The following is a 23,958-nucleotide window of genomic DNA, read 5'->3' as shown; positions in this document are numbered from 1 at the left end:
TACTCAGTGGTTTCTCACTTTCATTGGATGAGGAAGAGCAAGAGGACAACTCCGTTGAGGTTGCACAGTTGTTGTCTCCCAATGTTGTCCATTGACTCAACCTAAGTTGCTCCAACTCACAAGCCACTTCCGTCATCGAAGGCCTCATGTCCCTGTGGAACGCTAGGCATCTAAATGCCAACTCAGCCACCTTGTGGATGGAGGAAAGGGTTCCAGCGTCACTTCTTACTTCGGGTTCAAGGAATGGATCTATAATCTCATCCAAAAGCCCTTTTCCAATCCTATCTGCAGCAAGAGAAGCCAAGTTCACTTCATTAGGAGGACGTGAAAAGTCTACCACTTTTAACCCCGTTATGATCTCAACAAGAACAACACCAAAACTATAAACATCGCTCTTGTCAGAGAGGTGAAAATCTTGATGATATTGTGGATCCACATAGCCAGGAGTTCCCTGTGGAGCAGTTGAAATGTGCGATATTTCGGTCATTCCAAGTCTAGAAAGACCAAAGTCTGCCACTTTTGACCTGAGACAAAAATATCAACGAAAGCTAATACATTTAAGCACTTCAGTGATCAGAAAGACTGAAATCAAACGTTTTATTTATGAACAAAAATTAGTAACAACCCATCATTGTATGCATAGATTACTTGGGATGTTGGTGGTCGAGAATTATGCATATGATGTAACAAGAAAAGAGAGACAGAAAGAAATAGGGGGTGTAAGTACCTGAAATTGTGGTCTAAAAGTATATTGCTGGATTTGATGTCTCGGTGGTAGATGGGGGGATTAATGGCTGAATGAAGATGCGCGATGGCTTGTGCCGTTTCAGTGGCAATGGTGAGTCGAACAGACCAAGGAAGACCTTGTCCTCTCTCTTTCTGCAAGTGTTGACTCAGTGTTCCATTGGGCATGAACTCGTACACCAGGATTTGTTCTCTGTGTTCAATGGAGCAACCCAACAAGCGAACTAAATTGGTGTGGCTCACAGAGGACAGGAGCTTGATCTCGTTCATTACTTGTTCAATACTGTCAGTGTCTCTGTGTTTTATCCTTTTGATGGCAACCCATTCATCGCTGTACAATTTCCCTGCATAAACCGTGCCGTACGCCCCAGTTCCCAACCGTTGTTTCTCTGAGAAACTATTCGTGGCTCTCTCAATGTCTTTGTAGGGATAGATAGGAACACCATTGTTTCCGGTGGCTTCGGTTAATCGTCTTTTTGTGCTCTTTGTGACTCTCAATTTGGTGCGCCGGCGGAAGAAACAGCATAGTGAACCCGCAGTAATAATCAGTGAAACGGCGATAACAAACCCTGCAAAATAAGCTCCGCGCAATGTTTCGGTCAATGATTAAGTATAAGTTAATTTGCTTCTGAAGCTAATACGTGCGTGGTTGATCATAGTTCCTGATCCTAAACATTTTCCAAACGTGGAATAAGGTGAGGTTACCTCCGATTAAGACAACGAATCTGGTTGTTCCTCCACATCGGCCAGATAAGTACTTCGCTGGGTTGCATGACGAGGCTGTTCAAATACCCAAGTCACATGAATGAATGCCAGCTAAGTAAATGCTTAATGCTAAGAAAATAGGTTAAAATAAAATAAAATGAATGTCACTTAAAGGGAATGCAAAGAAAAATATGAATTATTAGGATTTGCAGCAATAAATGTATCTCGTAATATCTGGATTCTCGGCTCAATAATTGGCAAGTCTATGTCTGGCGTGCTAATGTCAAACTTCCTATTTATTTTTTATTTATAATTTTTGAAAGAGAAACATTGAAGTAATATAAAGTTAAAAAAGTTTAATTGTAAGTAATTTCATGCTACGCTTTTTTTAATTACTTTTGACAACTATATTTTATTGCAATCATTAATTCATGACTTGTTCGACTACGGTCACGCGGCGAGATTATCGGAAAGTTTTATCAATCATAGTTGGAACGATTCGTCCCCGCTGAGTGAAAGGAATGTATGATTTCAAAATATTTCTATCTACAAAGAAAGCACTCAATTTTCCATTTCTTTTAACATTTTCTGTTTACTTATTTACTTATTAGATTAAGATATAAAATATTTGTTAATATTTTAAAGCATTAAATTAAATATGTTTACCTTTTTATGCATTCTGTATAAAATATACAGAAAATTTAGTATTACTGTAAAATTAAGCCTCTTTCCTTCTAGAAGAAAGAATATTAGTCCGCAATAAGTTCATGTATAAAATAAAACTATAACATATTCGTTAGATAATCTGAATTTAATGGATTGAATAGTATTAATTGAACGGAGAACATTCAAAGAAGCTATTTTCCTTTATTAAAGTACACTCTACAACTATTTAAGCCAATAATTGATAAGTACAAATAATCTATCTGAAAAGACAGATTTTAGGTGAAATTTCCTTTTCTTGCACCACGGGACTCTTCCAATTTTCATACAAAGACAAAAATGAAATATAAAAGGTATGAAAATTGAAAATCTAAATAACTTAGGACTCTATATTCTTAATTTAATATAATAACATTTATTATTTTCTGAGAAGAAACTGTTTTTTTATTATTAAAACTCTTCAAAATTTGACCATTGCCTCTTTGATTAGTCTAGTTGACTTAAATTGCCCGTAATCATAGCTGCTCCAATAAATTAAGTGACACGCATGTTTCAGCTCCACTATTTATTTCCCTCTTTTCTTTATCAAAAATTGGGTCCTACTTCCTTTATGTCTATCTTTTCCAGGGGTAGTCTCGTCATTAGCAATTTACAGTTATTGTCTTAATTCATGTCATCTTTTCGCACTTTCTTTTTGTATTTACTAATGTCGTATAGAGTTAGTTTGTTATGTTTTTGTACGTAAGGGTACTTCAAATTCTTCCCTTATCACCATGTGACATTACACCAACTCAGAAAATAACGTGACAATCATAGTTTTATTTTAGTATTTCTATATAATAAAGTAGTTAAAATAATATTTTTGTTAGAAAAAATCAATTTATCATTGACAACCAGTTGATGATTAATATATATTTCAAAATTGTAATTTTAAGATACAAAGCTATATTCTTGGTCAATATTTTTTATTCTCATAATTATGTTTATTTAAAAAGGCTATTATTAAACCTCATGCAAAGTATTGATAATAAAGTATTAGTAAGAGCATAGAGTAAAATTACAAAACAAGTCATTTTCATCACGGAGTTATTTCCAGCAAAGAGAAACGAGAGTCCGTGATCGCTTTATGTCAGCGTAAGAGTAAAGAGCAGAAAAGAATTTAAATTATTAAAGATTGAGTGAAAATTGAAAGGAGAAGAATAAAAAGTTAGCTTAAATTAAACCTCTGTCCTAAGCATTGTTTTTTTATTGGAGGTGAAGCATTAACTTACTAATCACGAATATTATTCTAGTCCGAAAAAGAATGTTGTTATTATTTTGTGAGTGACACGCTATATTTGTTTTCAATTTTGATCATGAAGAGGATGAGTACAGAGCAAGTTTGAATCATGAATACCTAATCTAACGGATTAGTCTATAGTAGAAGCTGAACCAACAAGCTAACGGGGAATTATGGATGTAAAACAAAAATAAGGGAAACAGAACTAACCTTTCTGGCAACCTGTTCCGGCCAAAAACCCGTCGCCGACGAAGCCGTCACGGCAGCCACAGCTGAAACCGGGCTTTCCGTCAACCGGGGATTGAAGCTTGGTACAATTGGCGTGATCAGAACAAAGACATCGATCTCCCTGGACCCACCATCCAAGTTCGATTGTATTTACTTCCAAAGACAGAGGCTCACCGGAGACGTCTGTAACATCTGGGAATGAAAGAGATGACATAAAGTTCTTGCACCCGGAAGACTCCAATTCTCGGCGATTCACGAAACCGCTTGTTTTGTTCTCGAAGTAGCAAGTCAAATTGTCCGCTACTGTGCCGTTGCATCCCACGGATTCGAAGTGGGTCCGGATCAGATTCCCCGAAATGGAGCAGGGAAAGGGCAAGGGAGTTCCGGTACAATTGTCTAGCAGAATCACGTTTCGCAAAGTGGGCGCGTATTTGTGGCTGAAGAGTTGGCCAAAACTATCGAACGGGCGACTGCACTGAGCTTCGATGTTGACGATTATGCTGTATGTGGTGACCTTTTGGATGGGGAATTCTCCGACGGAGGGTCTTCCGGCGGTGCAATTCAAACGGATTAAGCACCCGGAGGAGAATCCGAAAGGGTAAGGGAAAGGATCGGAGGAACCGCATGTTTGGCGGCACTGGTGATGCTGCAATTGGGTACTGGTTAATGGAATGAAAAATATGAATTGAGCCAGTACTAAGTAGAAGCAGAAAAGCAGGTATTTTTGTGTAGTGATCATAGCAAAAGAAATATAAAGGTAGGGTATTTTTCATTTGGGAAAAGTGGAAAAAAGATAGAAAATAGACATCGTTTTGTGTTTGATGGGTGAGTGGTGAGTTTTGTTGATGATAGATAGGATTGAAAAAATGGTAAGAATTGGCTAAAGAGACTTGACTTAAGAGGGTGGTGGAGGTGTTTGTTGTTTCCACGCCTAGGTTTCTCTCTCTCTCTCTGTTGTAATGTCTTCTGTTCACATTCCTAAACTGGCATAGTTAGTTTATTGGAAGGCGTAAAATAATGGCGAGAGATGGAAAAAGAAGGAGCGCAATAATGACACAAAAATATTTTAGGAAAATGATATTTTAACATCGTTCTTTTGATACCATTTTGACACTGTAAACGTATTAAAATGTGGTTAGACGATTTCAAATTAAAAAAAAAAAACTTTGATTTTTCTCTTCTAAATATGTCTTTAGCTCAGTTTTTCTTAATTTAAAATCATCCAATAACATTTTGACACGTGTACAATATCAAAATGGTGTAAAAAAAATGATATTAAAATATCATTTTCCAATATTTTAACGAACCGTTTCCAAGAACATGTTTTGAATAATGCGGGTGGGTGCTGAACTGCTGGTGCAGCTTCCTCACGGGTGGTCAAGTCAACGTTCGATACAGGACAATGGATCAAGCACACCAAGGAAGGATTTAGTAGAAATTGCGCCACATTAATTGGTTCATTGCCTCTTACAACTGAATTTCCTATCAATTATTTTATATCGTTTATTTATGCAGTTTATACTCTATAAGGATCTATTTTATTCAGACATTAAAAGCTTATTTTACCATTTATTTTCGTTATTATATTCAGCTAAGGTTTTTAGAAGTTAAGAAAATTATATTCTCCAATATAAATTATGAGAATTTCTTTTAGAATCTGATATTCAATTGGGATTTCAGAATATTAATACAAATCATATATCATTAGATTGTTTTATTGATTAAAATTTTACGAAATTTGTGTAACTTTTTAGTTAAATGTATAATTATTATTTTCGTTAAAAAAATTCAACTATTTGTGATTTTCCTAATTTTATTTAACATTTTTTTCAGTCTCAACAACAATAAAGTTTGATACGGTTGATTTAAATTAATGTGTTTATGCAGTTACTTTATTGGTTATCTAAAGTAATTTTACATTGTAGATTGTAGAATCTAGATTGTATAATGTATTTGGATTCTTAATATTTTATCTCGTAAGAGTAATTATTCATGATACATAAATTATCTCTTTGACTACCTTTTACATAAAATTTTAAAATTTAATATTTATGTATCATATTTTTTTATAAGTTTAAATACTCGGTTCGTATTTTTATTTAATTTATTTAGTATAGCTTTTATTTTTTTATGTTTAATTAAGTTTTTATTTTGGTTAATTTGGTCTTTTTATTTATGACAACATTTAAATAGTTAATGGAATTGTATATAAAGTAAAAATATTTGCATGACTTGTAATACTCTTGCTTAAGTGGCTCTTTATGTGTTGTGTGAGTCTCAGTTCAAAGTATTTAAGAGACCAATATCTCATTCATAAACAATCAAACTAATTATGACTTATAATGATGCTCATTTTTCTTTTGTCTATAATTTATTTGGTGATTTTGTTCACCATCAAGAATGCACTCACTTGTAACCTCACAATTATATCATTAATTTTAATGTAGAAGGAAAATAAGATCAATTAAATACATTAGCACAGACACGGAAAGCTTCAAAAAATTAAGTACCTTACAACATCAAATTTTTCTCTCAACAAATGCAATGTAACACTAAATACATAAAAACACAACATCCTTAACAATGATAAATTAAGGTTTGAAACTTACTTGGAACCGCAATAAGACGATAAGAAAACCAGCACGAGTAGCAACACACCACACCAAGACAACTTCTGAAATATCAGAACCCATCATACCACGCAAGGAAGCTTCAGCATAACCCAACAGACCACGAGCGCGACCCACCACACAACTGTAGCACCAAAAACACAACTAAGAAACCTTCTAAAGGAAGGAGTGAATGCAACAAGAAAACTAGCGGCAACGACAACCAACAATCAACCACCGCAAAACTGGACACAATTGCTCCAACCAGTAGCGACAATAAATACAAACCACAACGACACTAACAAATGTAATTATAAAGACAAACTCCTGTGACATAAAGGCGAACCACAACGACACCAAAGACAATAGCAACCAATAACGACACTAACGTAAAGAAAACAAATGGAAACGCAAAGAGCAAGAACGATTAACAACCTAACACAAAGAGAATAATAAGGAATGAAAACATAGAGAACAAGAGAACAACATAAGCTCAAAAGTTTCACGAAAGTGAAGCGTGAAAGGAAGAAGGAGATGAATATTAAACATTCTATACATGTTGAAATGATTAACTGAAATAGAAGAACGACTTTCTATAACAGTTCTAAGAGCAATTGATATAGGAAAATTGGTCCAATACTACAATTTTTCCAAAACCTTACTTTTTATATTGGTTCTAAGTCTAACTGATGTAGCAAAACTACCTTTTATATCAATTACGTGGTTAAAAAAAATTGTAATTTATTGGGGTTTTGCCAAAGTGTCACTTTTAAGTCTAACAAGTATGATTGTTACATAAAAACAAATTTCTACACTGATTATATGCTTAACCAATATAAAAAAGTAGGTAACTTATTGAAGTTTTGTTGTCACACCACTTTCTATACTAATTCTAGGTCTCATCATATAGAAACTTTTCAAATTTACAATGCTCTAAGACATGACTTTCTATATCTCATAAATTTCAATCGATATAAAAAGCCACTATAAAAAAGTGTTTATATATTAGTGATAGGAGAAATAAAACTCAAAAACCAATTATATTAAAGTTTTGATTATACACACTTTGCACGATTAAAATTAACCCCTTTCACACTTTTACTATCATAATATGCTTATATTCTACCAATCTCCAACATCATTTAGCGTTTGCGTTTATATTTGATCATAAATATAAGAAGTTAGACGCGGAGTAAGGATGACTTGGAGGGGAAAAGCTCTGATGTTTTGTTCAACTGTATCAACAGGTCCTCCACCATTAGTTACAATGTCAAACCCATGCAATAAGGTGGCAAGTATGAGTTGCATCGCTTGAAGACCGAAAGATATCCCAGGACACATTCTTCTACCTGCACCGAATGGAATCAACTCAAAATGTTGACCCTTCACGTCCACTTCCTTGTGGATTGTTAAGAATCTTTCTGGACAAAATTCAAGGGGATTTTCATATAAAGATGGATCTCTCTGAAGTTTTGAAAGATTAGTTAAAAGACGTGTGCCCGATGCTACATGATATCCACCCACTGTGCAATTTTCCATAGACTCGTGTGGCAAATTAAGTGGTGTAGGTGGATATAAACGTAATGTTTCCTTGATAATAGATTCAAGATACTTCAGTTTCTTCAAATCTGATACCTCTACCATCCTTTTATTTCCAATTTCTATATCTAATTCTTTAATGGCTTCTTGTAGAATTTCACGATCATTAAGAAGTAAAAAGAGAGCCCATACCAATGTTTTTGTTGTTGTATGTGAACCTGCCATGATTAAAGACTACAAAATACACAAGTGAGAAAACCTTTTACATTTATCTACACCAAAAATAATTTTTTGACTATTTTACTATTTGTGAAATGATGTTTCATGCTACAATTGTTCTTATCTACATTGATGAACCAATCATGAGAAAAGAAAGATACTGTTTGTAACTTTAATAGAAAAAAATGTTGATTAAAATTTTAACATATTTAATGATATATTACTGTCATAGTTGTATACTATATTAATTTTTAGGAAAATGTTATTTTAACGTTTTTCTTACAATCTTTTTACAAAGCATAGTATCTTATTGATCCCTTTCAAATATTTTTTTAAAAATAAATTTAAATAAATTAATAAAAATAATTTATTATAAATTTTTTTTAAAAAAAATTGTTAAAATCTGATTATCCTAATTTTTAAATAATCTAAATATGTATGTATTATGTTGGATGACGGAAACGGAAAACTACACAAGCATCCTATTATGTCAGAATCGAAGATTGATTATAATTTTTCTCGTGGCAAATAAGGAAGAGAGGTAGTAACAAAGTAAAAGTTGAGACATACCAGGCACATAGCTTTGATTGAGGTGTCAGAGTCATGACCATCAAACTCTTCACCCTCTTCAACAAGTCCAAGAAGCACGTCCATCAGGTCCTGGCTCTGTTTCCGTTCACCTGAACCACAATCCCGGTTGCGTTTGTGTTCTTCAAGCCAAATCTGGATAAACCCATCTATCTCTTTCGCCGTTCTCTTCATTTTCCTCTCTTTACCATCCAAATCCAACCATCTCAAATAGGGCAGACAGTCAGACACAGCGAGTGAACCGCTCAGATCAAACAGATCCCTGAATGCTTTTCGGAGCCGTTCGTTCTCTTCGTTCACGTCGCCGTCACTAAAAAATCGTTTTCCTACCACAGTTTGGAACATAATGTTCAACGCTATGTTCCCAAACCACCTATTCATTTCGGAAAAGCCGTTTTTCTTCTTCAACCACAAATTATAACTCTCTCTCATCGCTGCTTTCACTTCGGCTTCCATCACGGGCTTCAGCGCGTCTATGCGGCGAGAACAGAGGAGCTCCAGCATGGAGATTTTACGCATCTGACGCCAGTAAGAACCGTAGGGGATGAACCCGATCAAGGAGGAGTTGTAGCCCAACACTTCAAAACTCATGGATTTTGGACGGTTAGCGAACGCTCTGTCGTTGACGGTAAAGCACTGTTTGGCCATTTCCCAATCGCTCACAACCAGCGTTTTGTGAGCTCCTAGACGCAAGGAGAATATGGGACCGTATTTGTCCGCCATGTTGCCCAACGTATCATGTGGCAGTTTGGACGCCCGTAAGAGGTGGAGGTGACCAATCAAAGGCCATGCGCCACTTGCTTCTGGCGGTGCTTTTCTTGTTGCAGCACTGTGGTTTTTGAGCTTTCTGGAAATGGACAAAAGAATAAAGAGAAACAAAAACAGGCAGAAGAATGAGACGGTAAGTGGTACTGTGTTCTTGGAGAGAGAGTTTTCCTGGTACAACATGTTGAACATTTTATTGGTTAATGTCTGATTATGGGACTATGGTGTGAGGTTAATGTCAGTATATGAATACTGAAACCAAAAAAAGGAAATTAAATAAAATTATAACTTAAAGTATCGCTTTTAAAATGGCTGTACGCTATTTTTCAAATTATAATATGGTGTACGCTATATTTTAATTTTTCTTTCAAAATTACTCTATTATCTTCAGTAAATATTAAAGAAAAAAAAGAGATCCACCGTATCACTTGAAAAGCAAACATCAATGTCAAAGTATTATTTTTTCTTTTAAAATAATTGAGTGCTTTCATTTGCCAAAACATCTTTCTTTCTGACATCCTACATTATCTTCAACTCATGAACATCTTTTTCTAAAAAAATTGTTTAATTATTAGGAAGAAGAAACAAAACCTAAAGAGAATGAAAAGAAATCAGGGTTAAATATGTTTTTAGTATATGTATTTTAGGACGATTTTGGTTTTAGTCTATTTTTAAATTAAGGTACAATTTAGTCCTTCAACTTTAGAAAACTCTGGTTTTAGTCCTTTTTATCAATTTTTTTAAACATTATTTGCTGTTTCAAGCACGTTTCATTATAGCATTTGGATTGTTTACATTGTTTGACACATTTTTGCTTCAATGTTAACTGAGAAACGCATTTGAAACAACAAATAAAATTAAAAAAATTTGATAAAAAGTACTAAAACCAGAATTTTCTAAAGTTGAAGGATTAAATTGTACCTTGGTTTGAAAATGGACTAAAACCAAAATCGTCCCAAAGTACAGGGATTAAAAACATATTTAACCCAAGAAAATATAATATAATAAATGACATTCAAAGGCAAAATAAAGAAAACATATATTTGACAAGGAATGATACTTAAGTAACAAATTTTTACAATATTTTGACACACAAGAGTCATGTGTCGCACTTTGATTAATTTATATGGAAGAAATTTTAAAAATTGAAAATAATATAAAAGTGAATGTCAAATGGGATTACGGGTTCTGATTACGCGTGTTTCATTTTTGAATTTTAAAATTTAAAAATCTCATTCTTACTAGAGAATCTTAGAGAAAGCGTCAAGTGTTATCTAAGTAGAACCTGGTCGTTAGCCAACTTTCCACGGTTCATCGGATTCCGGCCGTTAATCAGAGTCTTATCTATTGTTGTCCGTTGTTCTAAATCACCAACAAAGGACAAAACCACCATTGGATGTGGTTTTTGAAACTTCTCGTTGTTCCTTTCAGTAATCCTTTATTCTTGTTCTGTGAGTTTGAATTGTTTTTATTTTTTTTTATCATTTAGGGATTGTTTTGTTTACTGTGGTACCTTTAACTGTGGTTTGAACTTTTGATGATCATTTTGGGGTTGTTGTGCTTTTTGAATGCAAAGTCTTAATTTTTTTGGTTTGTGGTTGTTGTTAGGTTATTTTGACTTAGTATAATGTTTCATTTGACAGTTATAGATTCCATTAAACAACAAAGTCAAAACAATGTAAGTAAATATGTTTTATTAAAAATTTACTAGTTTGTTTTGATAATGTTTAAAGTTAGGCTTTTCTAGATTCGCTGCAATTTTAAGTCAGCTCCAAACTAAGCTCATTGCAGGTAATTTCAAGTTCAGTCTATATCCAAAGTATATGAATATGTGAAAACGACTGCACTTGTATATAATGAGTGAATGTGGTAGAAATTTGAATACTACGAGATTTATATATGATGAGTTCTTGGTGGAGTATTTGAAACAATCATATATTCTACAGAATTATAATTTGTTTCCCTCTTCATAATGTTTGCAGTTGTTCGAAGTTAGTGGATTCAGGATTTGTACAATTGGAGGTGATACAATTTGCAAATCTGCAACTTTCTAGGATCAATGAGAATTTTAAATAATGTTTTTTAAGAATTCAATAATTATTCATATAAATATGTAAAAGAGTAAAGTATAGGCCAACATTATAGATTTGGAAAACTTTATCCATTTAAAATTTATCTTTAATAAAATACATATATTACAAAGTTCAAGTTACACTTGTCATTCATAAAAGAAAAATGAAATTCTTTTTATAATAGACTTAGACCCAACATTTAATAAGTAATAAATTGAATTATATTTAAATACTTTTACCTCCGAGTTTAATCATATTCTCAGTGTTGTAAAAAATGGAATTAAATTTATCAAAAACATGTTCAATAATTTAGTGTAAATGTATTTTGATTTTGAATAAGAAACAGAATGCTTTAATAATTGATAGTTTTATTACTTGTTTAAATACAATCTTGTTATAAATAAAATATGTGTATCATCAATATAAATATTATGTATGGATAAAAATGAATGAAGTATTATTATAAACACTTCTTTTTAGCCATTAGAAAGGTGTCACTTTGACATTCTGAAAATTTTCTAAGTGAAAGTATCAGAGTCAAGACTCTAATGTACAATATGACATCTTCAAATGTTCAATTTGACTGTAAACTTCAACAGACAAATTTAGATATTTGTCTTGAGAGATGAATATTGATGTACTGTGTGAATTGTAAAGAGGGTGACTTGAGGGAGGATTGAATAACTTTTTTGTTTTCTTATGCCTTTTTCTGCACAAAATATTGGAAATAATTTCTGATTTAGTTTTCTCAAGATGCTTCTCTACAATCAGAAGTTGATTAGCAGCAAGAAACCCTTTCTTACACTTGAGAGTGAAAATTAATACAAGCAACTACAGTAATTCTAAATGTTGATACACAACTTAGAGCACTGGTTTTTAAAAGGTTAGCTTCTGGTACCCATCAGAAACTGATGCTTCTCTTATAATAGTTGTACTCTGCATCTGAATTATGAGAAAAGTTTTTTCAATTATTAGTAGTTAGAACAATTTCAAAGTAATGTTTTCAAAACAGAGAATTTGTAAATGAGCAACAAATCAGACTAGTGGGTTATTTAATTGTAATTGTAACGGGCTCCTTAAAAAATTGGATGTAATACGGTCTTCCTTAATTGTATTTATCTAAACTTTGTTTTATTGCTCAATTTGTGTTGTACCATATTGTTGCCCTATTTTTACTTTCATTTTAGTTAGAAAATACATTATGTCAAAATTCATTTTTTATTCAGTATAAGTTTTAATGATTCAATGTAGTTTTAGTTAATTTTGCCTATCCCTAATTATCAAATTTTCTTCATTGTCCTTGAAACTTCTATTTCATTTTTCATTTATAACTTTTGAAAAAGAAACATTGGAGAGAAAAAAAAAAGTTAAAAGGTTTAATTGTGAGTCTTGACAACTGTTTTTTTTTTTAATTACTTTTGACAATTGAATGCCACCAGAAATGGTAACAATACACAACTACAGGTTATTGCAAATTTCTTTCTTGTATCTCTTTTTTATCCGACCCAATTGTGATACTAAGGAGTACACTCAAGTAAGTTTTCTTGAATTTCTTCGTTATAAATTGGTTCAAATTTATGTTTAAGTGAGTCATATTTATGTGCTATAACTAAATTTCGAAAGTTTGGTACATGTTTATTATTTATTATTATATATGTCAATTAAGTATTATTTTAATAGAAGCATAGGTATATAATTAGTATTAATCATATAAATATAATTAGCATTTTTCAAGTATTCTTTGAGGAATATTTGAAAATTTTATATTTACTGTGTTTACAGAAATTTTAATTTTCTTATTGATTTGAACGTCAGTGTTTTTTTTTTTTAGGCGGATCTTTTTCTTTTGTTAGCAAGGAGATGATTTCTTAACAACAAGAACTCTCAAAGCCACCGTTAATATCTTATTATCTGTTTGCAAATCCACGTTAAAGACTTCGATAAGATTATTGCTGATGAAAAAAAAGTATGAATTTTTTGAGAGTACAAGAATAAAAAACGGTGGTGCAGAAACAACGGCCTCTGTTTCGAATCATAAAAGCCATACCGGTTTTTCTTTGAGTTTTATGTACTTCTTGGTCGGTATTATTTGTCCAGTGAGTTTTTTTTTTTTTTTTTTACTTTTCTTATTTTCTACTATTGATACTCTGCTTATACTAAATGTACTCCTTTATACTGTATTTTTTTATATCTACAATGTTATTTTTTTTTCTTTCCAAAACACTCTTCAAAATATCATGTGGATATCACATGCTACCTTTTGTTTTTCTTTAGAAATACTTTTCGAAACACATTTTTTGTGTTTATCATCAGTCTGTACGAAACATCATCAATTTATATGCTTTTGGAAAGTATTATTCAAAGTACTAGGAAAACAAAATTATGCTTTTGAAAATACATTAAAAGATGGTAAAAAAAAAAAAAGACTTTGAAGGTATTTTTCGATAATAGTATGTTTACAGTTCAAAATGCATTTAGGTAGACAACTTCTTTTCCTAAATTACTTTTTGGAACACCTTTTTTCATTTTTAATTTTTCATGTTCTAAAAATCACTGCACTCGACTCTAAAATCATAAAACATGCTTAGAAATTACTTTCTAAAATTGTTAAAACAAGAAAAGATATATTATAAAAAGTTGTGTATAAAGAGAAAGCAACGTCTTAGAAACTCATTTTTAAAATACTTTTGTCTACATTCTGAATTATACTTTTCTTATCACACTATTATTCTCTTAACATTTTTTAAAGTACACTATTGAAAATGAAAATAAAAAAATGTTTCCAAAACAAATATTTAAAATAAAAAGAAAGTGTTATGAAAAATATTTGCTAAAACACTTTTTATCTTTTTTACATTTTGGAACGTGACTTTCCCGATGAAGTTATATACTTTTTATACTTTGAAATGTATTTCAGGATAAATTTGTAATTTACTTTAACATTTCAGACAATACTCTCCTAACTACTTTTTTTTTATCAGGAAGCAGGAAGCAAACAAGTAAGGGTAAATATGTATTTTTCTAAAATTTCGGAAAATACTCTCCAAAACACACATGCAAGAGAAAAGAGAAAAGTAGGGATAAATATGTTATTCAAGACAAAAGAAACAAATAAAAATACACACATTTAACAATTCAAAATAATAATTATTTTAATTATATTTATTTTATCTTTTAACTTAAATGTGAATATAATATGTGGAAGTATTTTAGTAGAAATATATATGTGGAAGTATTTTTTTTTAAGGGGTGTGAATATAATATGTTTCTTAGTAAAGTGGGGAGTATAAATAGTTGGAACCATCAATTAAAGGCCATTCAATCAAGAGGAGAGTACATAAAAAATATTCTCCCGGTGAGGGTAAAAAGGCTAGGCCCATTAGACATTAGTGCTCCACGAAGGTATTTATAATGAAGACCTTCTAACAGTAGTAGCAGAATCTAAGAAAGCTGCTTAAGGTTGCTACAATCTCCCAGAAAAACACACATATACACCAAGCCCCAAAGAAAGAATAACCAAGAACTGAACCATGGAACATTAAGCTATTGTGAACTAAGAAATTTTGGTACTCAGAAAACTAAGACAAGATTAAGATTAATTTACAGGGCAGCAAAAGCATCATCCACCCACTTCTTTCCCTGAGCAGCTGCATCGCTTGTGGTGGTGGAGAACAGGAACCCTCCCACCGCAGATCTGATCTTATTCATCCGCTTCCGGTGACGAATCCGCCGCAGAACCACTTCCTTATCGAGTTTCTCTGAGCTGTGAGTCGGTTTTATGCACAACTGTCTCGTCACAGACAAAGATTCTTTCTTCTCCAACTCTCCCAATAACTCGTCTTCCTCGGTGCCCCTCTCGCTGCTTACAGTTTCCATTTCTTTGCCGTTTGACACTGGGTTTTGCCGTTTCTGCGTCGTGGAGGTGGAAGACATATTTTGATCAAGTGCTTCCGAGTGTAGTGTTGTGGTGGAGTATATAATATGAGAGCTGATGGCATGGCAGAATATCTCGTTTTACACACCATTCCTTTATTTAAGATTTTATTATTGTAACAGAAAAAAGACGGTGGATGTGCGATATTCGAGGTGTGGTTAACACCGACAACGATGGAGAATCAGACATTAGTAATATTCTGTCTTTAGTGGCTGGTGCTATGGCGGTTGGTCGGTTTTCTTGGCCTTCTTACGGTGTTTTCCACTGTACTAAGTTTTTGTACACTTAACGTTCACGCATCATAAGAATCAGATTTCAAACACTTTCTCATTTATTCTCAGGTATCTAGTGGCTGGGTCTTATCCGTCATGAATAATCTACCAAGTTATCATAAAGTTTCTGTATACATTCTTAGACGTTTGTATTATCACTACCTGTCGACATAAATTATTTTCCTTACTTTTTTTTTTGTATTTTATTTTATTTAAGTTATTTTTCAACCATTTATATTTTATTTTATTGTCTATTTTATATTTACTACTTTAAAAACAAAATATTTTTCCCATTATTTTAATCTTTTATTAATTTTGTTATGTTTAGTTTTTGAACTTGAATTAATTTTCGCGTCAAACTACTACATCATGTAAGAATATTTTATATATCTGATTCAATAGAGGGTTAAAGAAAATGGGAGAATAAGGATTTGTTTTTGAACCCTCATTTTTGTCCCTACATATCAATATTCAAACTTTATGTTAGAAGATTAATCATCACATTTAAAATATTATTCACTTGAAATTCTATTTTTAAAAAGTAAGGAACAAATATATTTAAATTTTCAATGATATTGACTCCAAATAATATGAGATTAGTAAATATACAAGAATAAGAACACAATAATAATGTAAATCTTCGTCATGTAATTTTTTTCGTTGGAATACTAATTTAGTCACGATTATGGATGATTTTTCAGTTAATATGTCATTATTAGTTACGAAATAATAGTTAAATAAATATTTTAAAAACTCCTTTTGAAAGTTTTATTTAATATTTTTGTCATTAATTTTAGACTCTTATTCACGGAGATATATGATTATAATTGTTGTCTTTAATTAATGAACTATAGTATATTTAGGTATAGTAAATAATAATAAGTTGTATGTTATGGTTTAGTACAAAATAGATTTATAAAAAAATAAATTGTAGTCTATTTCTGATTATAGGATATAGTTTTGAAAGAAATCATAGTCCATTTATAAGTACATGCCACGGTTATGAAATAAACCGTAATATATAATCATAAATAAGTTATATTTTTTTATTCAACTATAGCCTGTTATGGAGTTTTTGAAAACATATTTTCATTATAGTAAATACATAATTCGCACTTGTCAGACTTCTTGGCTTGTCCACAGTTTGAATATGTTAAGAAAATTATTTTATGAACAACTAAATCTTCTACAAGAATAACACTTTTAGAAAAATCATATCTTAATATATATTTATTAAAATAACTAAATGATAATCTCATTCTAATAATAGAATATTAAATCAGAAATCTATTTATCACTATAAAGTGGTTGCATATAATGGGTATGACTTTCAAGTACTTGAAAAAAGCAGAATTTAATTTCCGCTCAAGAAAACGCTCCATAATTTAACCACTTTTTGTGTATAGAAGGTCAAAAGCTGAGTGCAAACGCACCAATAGACTTTTCTACACGGAAGTGGCGAATATCGTAATTGACACTTGCAATTATTCATGAATATGCACGGAATTATTTGTCTAGTGATTATGACAGTGGAGGCCATTTTATAGATTTTTGTCAGACAAGTAGATTTCGCGATGACGATGAAAGTGATATTAACACTTTTGATTGGTCGGAGTCTATATATATGGACCATTTGAGGATGACATGGATGCTGTTGTTTGCATATGCCGTTTTCCAGTATGGTGTGGTAGAGAAAACACCCCCACAACATTAAAACTTTGAATTCAAATATAAACACAGACAAAAACACGAATTTTTCTTTCACCAGTCTTCTTCTCGTTTAAACATGGTTCATGGTTATTCTTTTCGGGAGAGAGTACAAGCATAAGAAGAGAGAAGACAAACTAATTATAACCAGACGGTATAAAGTGGGTTGGTCATTAATTAATATTCTGAATTATCCATAATATAATAGTAACTGAAATAATAAATTCATCAAACATAACCTTTTAAATTTGGTGATGATAAATATGGGAGGAGAGACGTGGTGTAAGAATGAGTTGAAGAGGAGAAGCCTTGATGTTGGTTAGTCCAACTCGTTCGAGCATGTCGACAGGTTTTCCATCAGGGGTTGCCTTGATGTTGGTTAGCTAATACCGAAGGAGTTAGTATTAGTAGGAGTTATGCTCTAATGACAAAACGGTTACATCAGCTAATTAAGAACTTTAGCACACTTACTTTACATATTGTTTCGGTAAATATTTTGTGAGACCGAGACACTAGGATTTTTCTACCTCTCGGTTATGTTTGGTCTGGGCCGCTTGGTTGACTCTTTGACTACGAGGAAAAGACACTCTGATGCTCGAGTTAGAAGCGGTTTTGCGAATTGTGTATCACAATTGTATATTTGAGTTCTGATCGAAGTAGGATGTAGTAGAGTGTGAGTAAAGCGTACCTTGCTTTTGACCTTGACTTTATATTTATAAGTTGTCTCATGGACCTAATCTGATTCAAGCTCAACAAAATAAAACATATTTACTTTTATATTCTGTCAGTTGCTCATAAACCTAATTGCGGTCTCTACTAGGTATAATGCACATATAAATTTGTTATTATTAATCGAGATTATTTATACATGTTTTGTATAATTAAAAATAATTCCATACACATTTTCACTAGCTTGACATGCTCGTAAAATTTATTATTCTAAAATGACATTTATATTCTACGACTCTCCAACGTCATTTAGCATTTAGATTTGATCATAAATATGAGAAGATAGTCGAGGAGTAAGAATGACTTGGAGGGGTGAGGCTCTGATGTTGGTAAAGCCAATCTGTTCAACCATATCAACAGGTCCCCCATCATTGGTTGCAATATCAAACCCATGCAATAAGGTAGCAAGTGTGAGTTGCATCGCTTGGAGACTGAAAGATATCCCAGGGCACATTCTTCTACCTGCACCAAATGGAATCAGCTCAAAATGTTGACCATTCACGTCCACTTCCTTGTGGGTTGTTAAGAATCTTTCTGGACAAAATTCAAGCGGATTTGCATATAAAGATGGATCTCTCTGAAGTTTTGAAAGATTAGTCAAAAGACGTGTGTCGGATGCTACGTGATATCCACCCACTGTGCAATTTTCCATGGACTCGTGTGGCACACTAAGTGGTGCAGCTGGATATAAACGTAGTGTTTCCTTGATGATAGATTCAAGATACTTTAGTTTCTTCAAATCTGACACATTTACAATCCTTTTACTTCCAATTTCTGCATCCAATTCCTCAATGGCTTTTCGTAGAACTTTACGATTATTGAGAAGTAAAGACAGAGCCCATGCCAATGTTCCTGTTGTGGTATCTGAACCAGCCAAAATTAAAGCCTACAAAATACAAAAGTGAGAAAACCTTTTACATTATTTATCAATAATGAGAAACAAAAGAAATTGTTTCTAATTTTAATAGAAAAAAAAAGTTCATTTAAAATTTTAAGAACATATTTAATATTATTTTTTATCATACTTGAATATGTTATTAATTTTTAAATAATCTAAATATATGTATTATATTCGATAGGAAAACAAGAAACTACACGACCAGAATCAAAGATGTATTATAAATGTATTTAAACAAATTTTTTTTAACAATTTTTGATAACAAATTATTTCTCATTATTTTATTAATTCACATATTTAAAATGCTTCAATCATATGCTGTCATAAACGGTTGTAAAAGATTATTAATTTTTTTTTATTAAAAATACATTTTTCTTATTATAATTTTAATAATGAGGTTAATAAATCTTTTTAATAATATTGTGTCAATAAACTATATGTCACTTGTTGGTCCCAATATTTAAAACGAATGGACCAATTACATTATATGACATTAACTATAGTAAAAAAGTTATAAAAATAATTGTTAAAAAAACATTTTTCCTATCATTTTTCGTGACGAATAAGGAAGAAAGACAGTAACAAACTAAAAGTTGACACGTACCAGGCACATAGCTTTGATTTTGGTGTCAGAGTCATGACCATCAAACTCTTCACCCTCTTCAACAAGTCCAAGAAGCACGTCCATCAGGTCATGGCTCTGTTTCCGTTCACCTGAACTACAATCCCGGTTGCGTTTGTGTTCTTCAAGCCAAATCTGGAGAAACCCATCTATCTCTTTGGCCGTTCTCTTCATTTTCCTCTCTTTACCATCCAAATCCAACCATCTCAAATAGGGCATACAGTCAGACACAGCGAATGAACCGCCCAGATCCAAAAACTTTCTGAATGCCACTCGGAGCCGTTCGTTCTCTTCGTTCACGTCGCCGTCACTAGAAAAACGTTTTCCTACCACAGTTTGGAACATAATGTTCAACGCTATGTTCCCAAACCACCTCTTCATTTCGGAAAAGCCGTTTTTCTTCTTCAACCACAAATTATAACTCTCTCTCATCGCTGCTTTCACTTCGGCTTCCATCACGGGCTTCAGCGCGTCTATGCGGCGAGAAGAGAGAAGCTCCAACGTGGCGATTTTCCGTACCTGGCGCCAGTAAGAACCGTAGGGGATGAACGCAATCAAGGAGGAGTTGTAGCCCAACACTTCAAAGGTCATGGATTTTGGACGGTTAGCGAACGCTCTGTCGTTGGCGGTAAAGCACTGTTTGGCCATTTCCCAATCGCTCACAATCAGCGTTTTGTGAGCTCCCAGACGCAAGGTGAAGATGGGGCCGTATTTGTCCGCCATGCATCCCAACGTAACGTGTGGCGGTTTGGACCCTCCTAAGAGATGGAGGTGACCAATCAAAGGCCATGCGCCACTTGCTTCTGGCGGTGATTTCCTTGTTCCTGCACTGTGGTTTTTGAGCTTTCTGGAAATGGACGAAAGAATGAAGAGAAATAACAACAAGCAGAAAGAAACGGTGAGTGGTTCTGTGTAGTTGGAGAGAGGATTTTCGTGGTACAACATGCTCTTGAAGATTTTTGTCGGTGTCTGACTATGGGACTATGGTGTTAGCTTCATGGACGGAAACTGAAAACGTAAAATGAATAGAATTATAACTCAAAGTATCACTTCTAAAATCATATAGCCGGGTGCATTCAATTTCCTGGGGAAATGTTTTTCTTGATTCAAATTAATGGTGATAATGGTGATAAAAAGATAATGAACGGAAAGAATTGCTGATAAGGAGACATGTGGATGAGTATGCTTCTTTCCACAACCCTTTCTGCTGGAATAACTTAATAACGAAATTGGATATGTAATTAAAATAGAAATTAAATTATTCAAAAAAAAAATTCAAGATGGTTATATTTATATTAGGAAAAAGCCTTTTTAACAACACATGTTTAATAATGTATACGTGACAGCTTCCGTTTTAAATACTTTTTTAAATGTAAATTCAAATAGATCAATAAAATTACACGTAGTCAAAATATTATCTTCCATCCATCAAAATATGTAACTCTTTTTTTTTTTTTTTATTGTTCTCCTTGGAAGTAAACCTAATATACAAACAAACTCATCTTCTAGACCCATTGAGTGGATAACACCATATTAAGAATAAAAAGAACTTTTAGCTGTGAGAAGATTCTCTATAATGATAAGTAACTCTTCTACCATGACAGTGTTTTCATGACATGTTTTCAAGAACCGTACTATTAGAGAAATGATATCTTAAAGATTATTTTTTCTAGATGATTAAATGATAATCTCTCTCATAACATTAAATTAAGATAAATTATTTTTATTTAAAATAAAATAAAATACTATGTCTATAAAGTAATTCAGTATAATGGACACAATTAAACATAAAAAAAATATGAGTAATAATAACATGACATATTCTTACATTTATTTGAGAGAGAATACAAGGATTAAATCTTATAAGTATAAAGTTTTGTAGTTTTTCAAGAAAAAAAAAAGAGTAAAAATTAAGTAAAGATAGTGTAAAATGAATATAAAAAATATAGGTGTGTCAAAGAATATTTTTTCAAAAAACATTTATAGAATATAAATCATCCGGTCAATGCATCCTTTGTATGAACAAGTGGTCTACTTTCATACGAATGAGTATTTTCTAGTGACTTTAGAGATCACATATACCGATTTGTCATCTTTATAAATTATCGTTGTGTAACATACATGTTAAAGTCATAAACATAAACTCACTACGATTAACAAAATAAAACATACTTATAGACTATTAGGTTGTAATTGGGTCAGTCATAATCAAAAGTCCACTCCGAAATTTATAAATACAGACTTAAAGTAAGGAGGTAGGTGATGACATTTATTAGACATTTAAGACTTAAATGTGATAATTAATTAGTATAATTAACTAACTTGAGTATCAGAGTGTCTTTGAGAGATACTTACTCATTTGATCCGGACTTTAGTGAGAAACACCTTAGAAAAAGAACTCGAGATAAAACAAAGAAGAACAACATAAAGTATGAAGGAATAACTCTCGACTCTACTATACGAAACAATACTCATAATCGTGAATATTTGTAGATAAAATCCGCAACGAATAGTCCGTACTTACATGTATTTTAATATTTTTTTATAAACGGATCAAGTACAAATATTATGTATCCGCAAGTATTTATTATCTTCAAAAAAATAAAATAAAAATTTAATCTATATTTTACTAATGTTGAATGTAGTGAAAAATTATATTTGAGATTAATCTCAGTTGTGTTAAATACACGCATAAGATTCTCTGTTTATAATAGAAAAAATATGAACTAAGTCTAAAATACAAATAAAAAATAATAACAAACTAACTAAAAAATAAAAGTAAATGTAAAATAATGTAATATATCTAACAACTAAATTAAATTTAATTATAATTAAATTAATTTATATTTGATTATATTAAATTTGATAAAAATTAAATTTTAATTTATATTATATTTTATATATTTTTCTTTAATTTTTATTTATATTTTATTTTAATAATTTATAAAATATATCTTTTTAAATATCTACATGTATTCATAAATTTTAAAATATTGACAAATATTTTAAAAAAAATCCAATAAATAACAAATTAATTTTTTTATTACAAATTATATATCAGTTAGATACTATTCATATTCTAATGTGGACTCGTTTTTCACGTTGTTATACTTGAAAATCGTCGCTATATTACCCTTCAATGATGGAATTCAGCCTCACAAGTAAACCTCACGAGTATCGACCATTTTAGGATAAAAGAAGAAATAAAAAAGTTGTAATTTCTGAACTTTTATATGGCGTCACATGATGATGTTCTTTTTAACACGTGTCGTTTTCTAATACCGCATGATGTGGTGGTGAAAATACTCCTACAACACAAACTTTCAATCCAATTAATAACAGGTACAGAAAGATAAATTGTTTGTTTTCATATAAATTGACAATATATATAAGTTGATTTTTAAGGATTAAACCAGATTTAAAGTTCATATATGTATTAAACTCTATTTTAGTTAATTTTATTATTATATTATTTATTAATATTTAATTTTACGCACATAATATCTAAGTACAAATTGATGTTAAAAATATCATGTTATCCCATTTTTAAGATATAAAATTTAAATTTTCAAAATTTAAATATCATCGCAGAAATCTACTTATATAATATTGAAATTAAAAAATAAAAATGAAATAAAATAAATTTGATTACATTGTATCTAACGTTTATAGTACAAAAACTTTAATTAACACAAGTCTTTTCCTATTTTCGCATCTTTATCATGTATCTGGAGCATCTGCTGTAAAAACATGTTCATACAAAGATTCATACTGAAGATTCAATAAATCTAAATATATCAAACAAGCACATTTAATCATATTTAGATTTACAAGAATAAAAGCGGAAGCAGAAAGACCAACCTCCAGCCATTGTTGTACGTTGTATGCTTGCCTAATTTCTGGTTTCTGAACCCTTGCTCTTAAAACACGATGGTGATATATATGAAGGAAAGAGTAGGCTCAGTGACCTGATATGAAATTTTCTGTAATCTATTTTATTCTAAAAACCATCACAGAGTATTTAACCTCAGAAGAGATCATGGTGGGAATGATGGGCACACACGTTTTACAAACGGTTTTTATTTTAAAAATAAAATGGATCACTATTCAGAATATTAACTGCTTTATAATATTAACTAAAGGAAATAAAATAAATGGGAAAGATATAATATTAAGAATATAATATTAAAAAATGTAACCTCTCTTCTGTATAAGGCTAACATTCTCCCACTTGGTCCATTTTATTCAACCATCAAATGTAATAAGAGACCAAATATATGAATCATGGTGATAGTTCCTCTAATAATGAGTATTATCTCCCATGTATTACGATGTATTTAGTCTCACATCACAATCTCTTAACTTTAATGAATAAACCATATGTC

General features: G+C 31.6%; 4 protein-coding genes across 4 annotated transcripts; all 4 read right to left on the bottom strand.

Annotated features, from left to right (window-relative positions):
• Positions 1 to 4: 4 nt before the first annotated feature.
• Positions 5 to 4,622, bottom strand: LOC106760471 (wall-associated receptor kinase-like 14; the record flags this gene model as incomplete). The annotated part of the gene is made up of 4 exons (XM_014643901.2): positions 3,602 to 4,622; positions 1,450 to 1,524; positions 728 to 1,313; positions 5 to 524 (listed from the first exon to the last, which is right to left on the bottom strand). Coding segments are annotated over exons 1-4 (1,938 nt in total), but the record flags the coding sequence as incomplete, so codon positions are not given.
• Positions 4,623 to 7,249: 2,627 nt separating this feature from the next.
• Positions 7,250 to 9,565, bottom strand: LOC106762169 (cytochrome P450 CYP82D47). Its single transcript, XM_014645921.2, has 2 exons — positions 8,557 to 9,565; positions 7,250 to 8,001 (listed from the first exon to the last, which is right to left on the bottom strand). Exons 1-2 carry the CDS (start codon positions 9,529 to 9,531, stop codon positions 7,384 to 7,386), a joined length of 1,593 nt encoding a protein of 530 aa, XP_014501407.1. The 5' UTR covers positions 9,532 to 9,565; the 3' UTR covers positions 7,250 to 7,383.
• A 5,128-nt stretch (positions 9,566 to 14,693) lies between these two features.
• LOC106762168 lies at positions 14,694 to 15,628 on the bottom strand. The gene has a single exon (XM_014645920.2). It carries the CDS (start codon positions 15,342 to 15,344, stop codon positions 15,012 to 15,014), a length of 333 nt encoding a protein of 110 aa, XP_014501406.1. The 5' UTR covers positions 15,345 to 15,628; the 3' UTR covers positions 14,694 to 15,011.
• Positions 15,629 to 18,144: 2,516 nt separating this feature from the next.
• Positions 18,145 to 20,793, bottom strand: LOC106762167 (cytochrome P450 CYP82D47). Its single transcript, XM_014645919.2, has 2 exons — positions 19,556 to 20,793; positions 18,145 to 18,939 (listed from the first exon to the last, which is right to left on the bottom strand). Exons 1-2 carry the CDS (start codon positions 20,516 to 20,518, stop codon positions 18,310 to 18,312), a joined length of 1,593 nt encoding a protein of 530 aa, XP_014501405.1. The 5' UTR covers positions 20,519 to 20,793; the 3' UTR covers positions 18,145 to 18,309.
• Positions 20,794 to 23,958: the final 3,165 nt, after the last annotated feature.

Source organism: Vigna radiata, chromosome 5 (genome assembly GCF_000741045.1).
Source record: "Vigna radiata var. radiata cultivar VC1973A chromosome 5, Vradiata_ver6, whole genome shotgun sequence".
Taxonomy (NCBI): domain Eukaryota; kingdom Viridiplantae; phylum Streptophyta; class Magnoliopsida; order Fabales; family Fabaceae; genus Vigna; species Vigna radiata.
The sequence above is the reverse complement of the archived record's forward strand: the minus strand, read 5'-3'. Positions and strand labels throughout refer to the sequence as shown.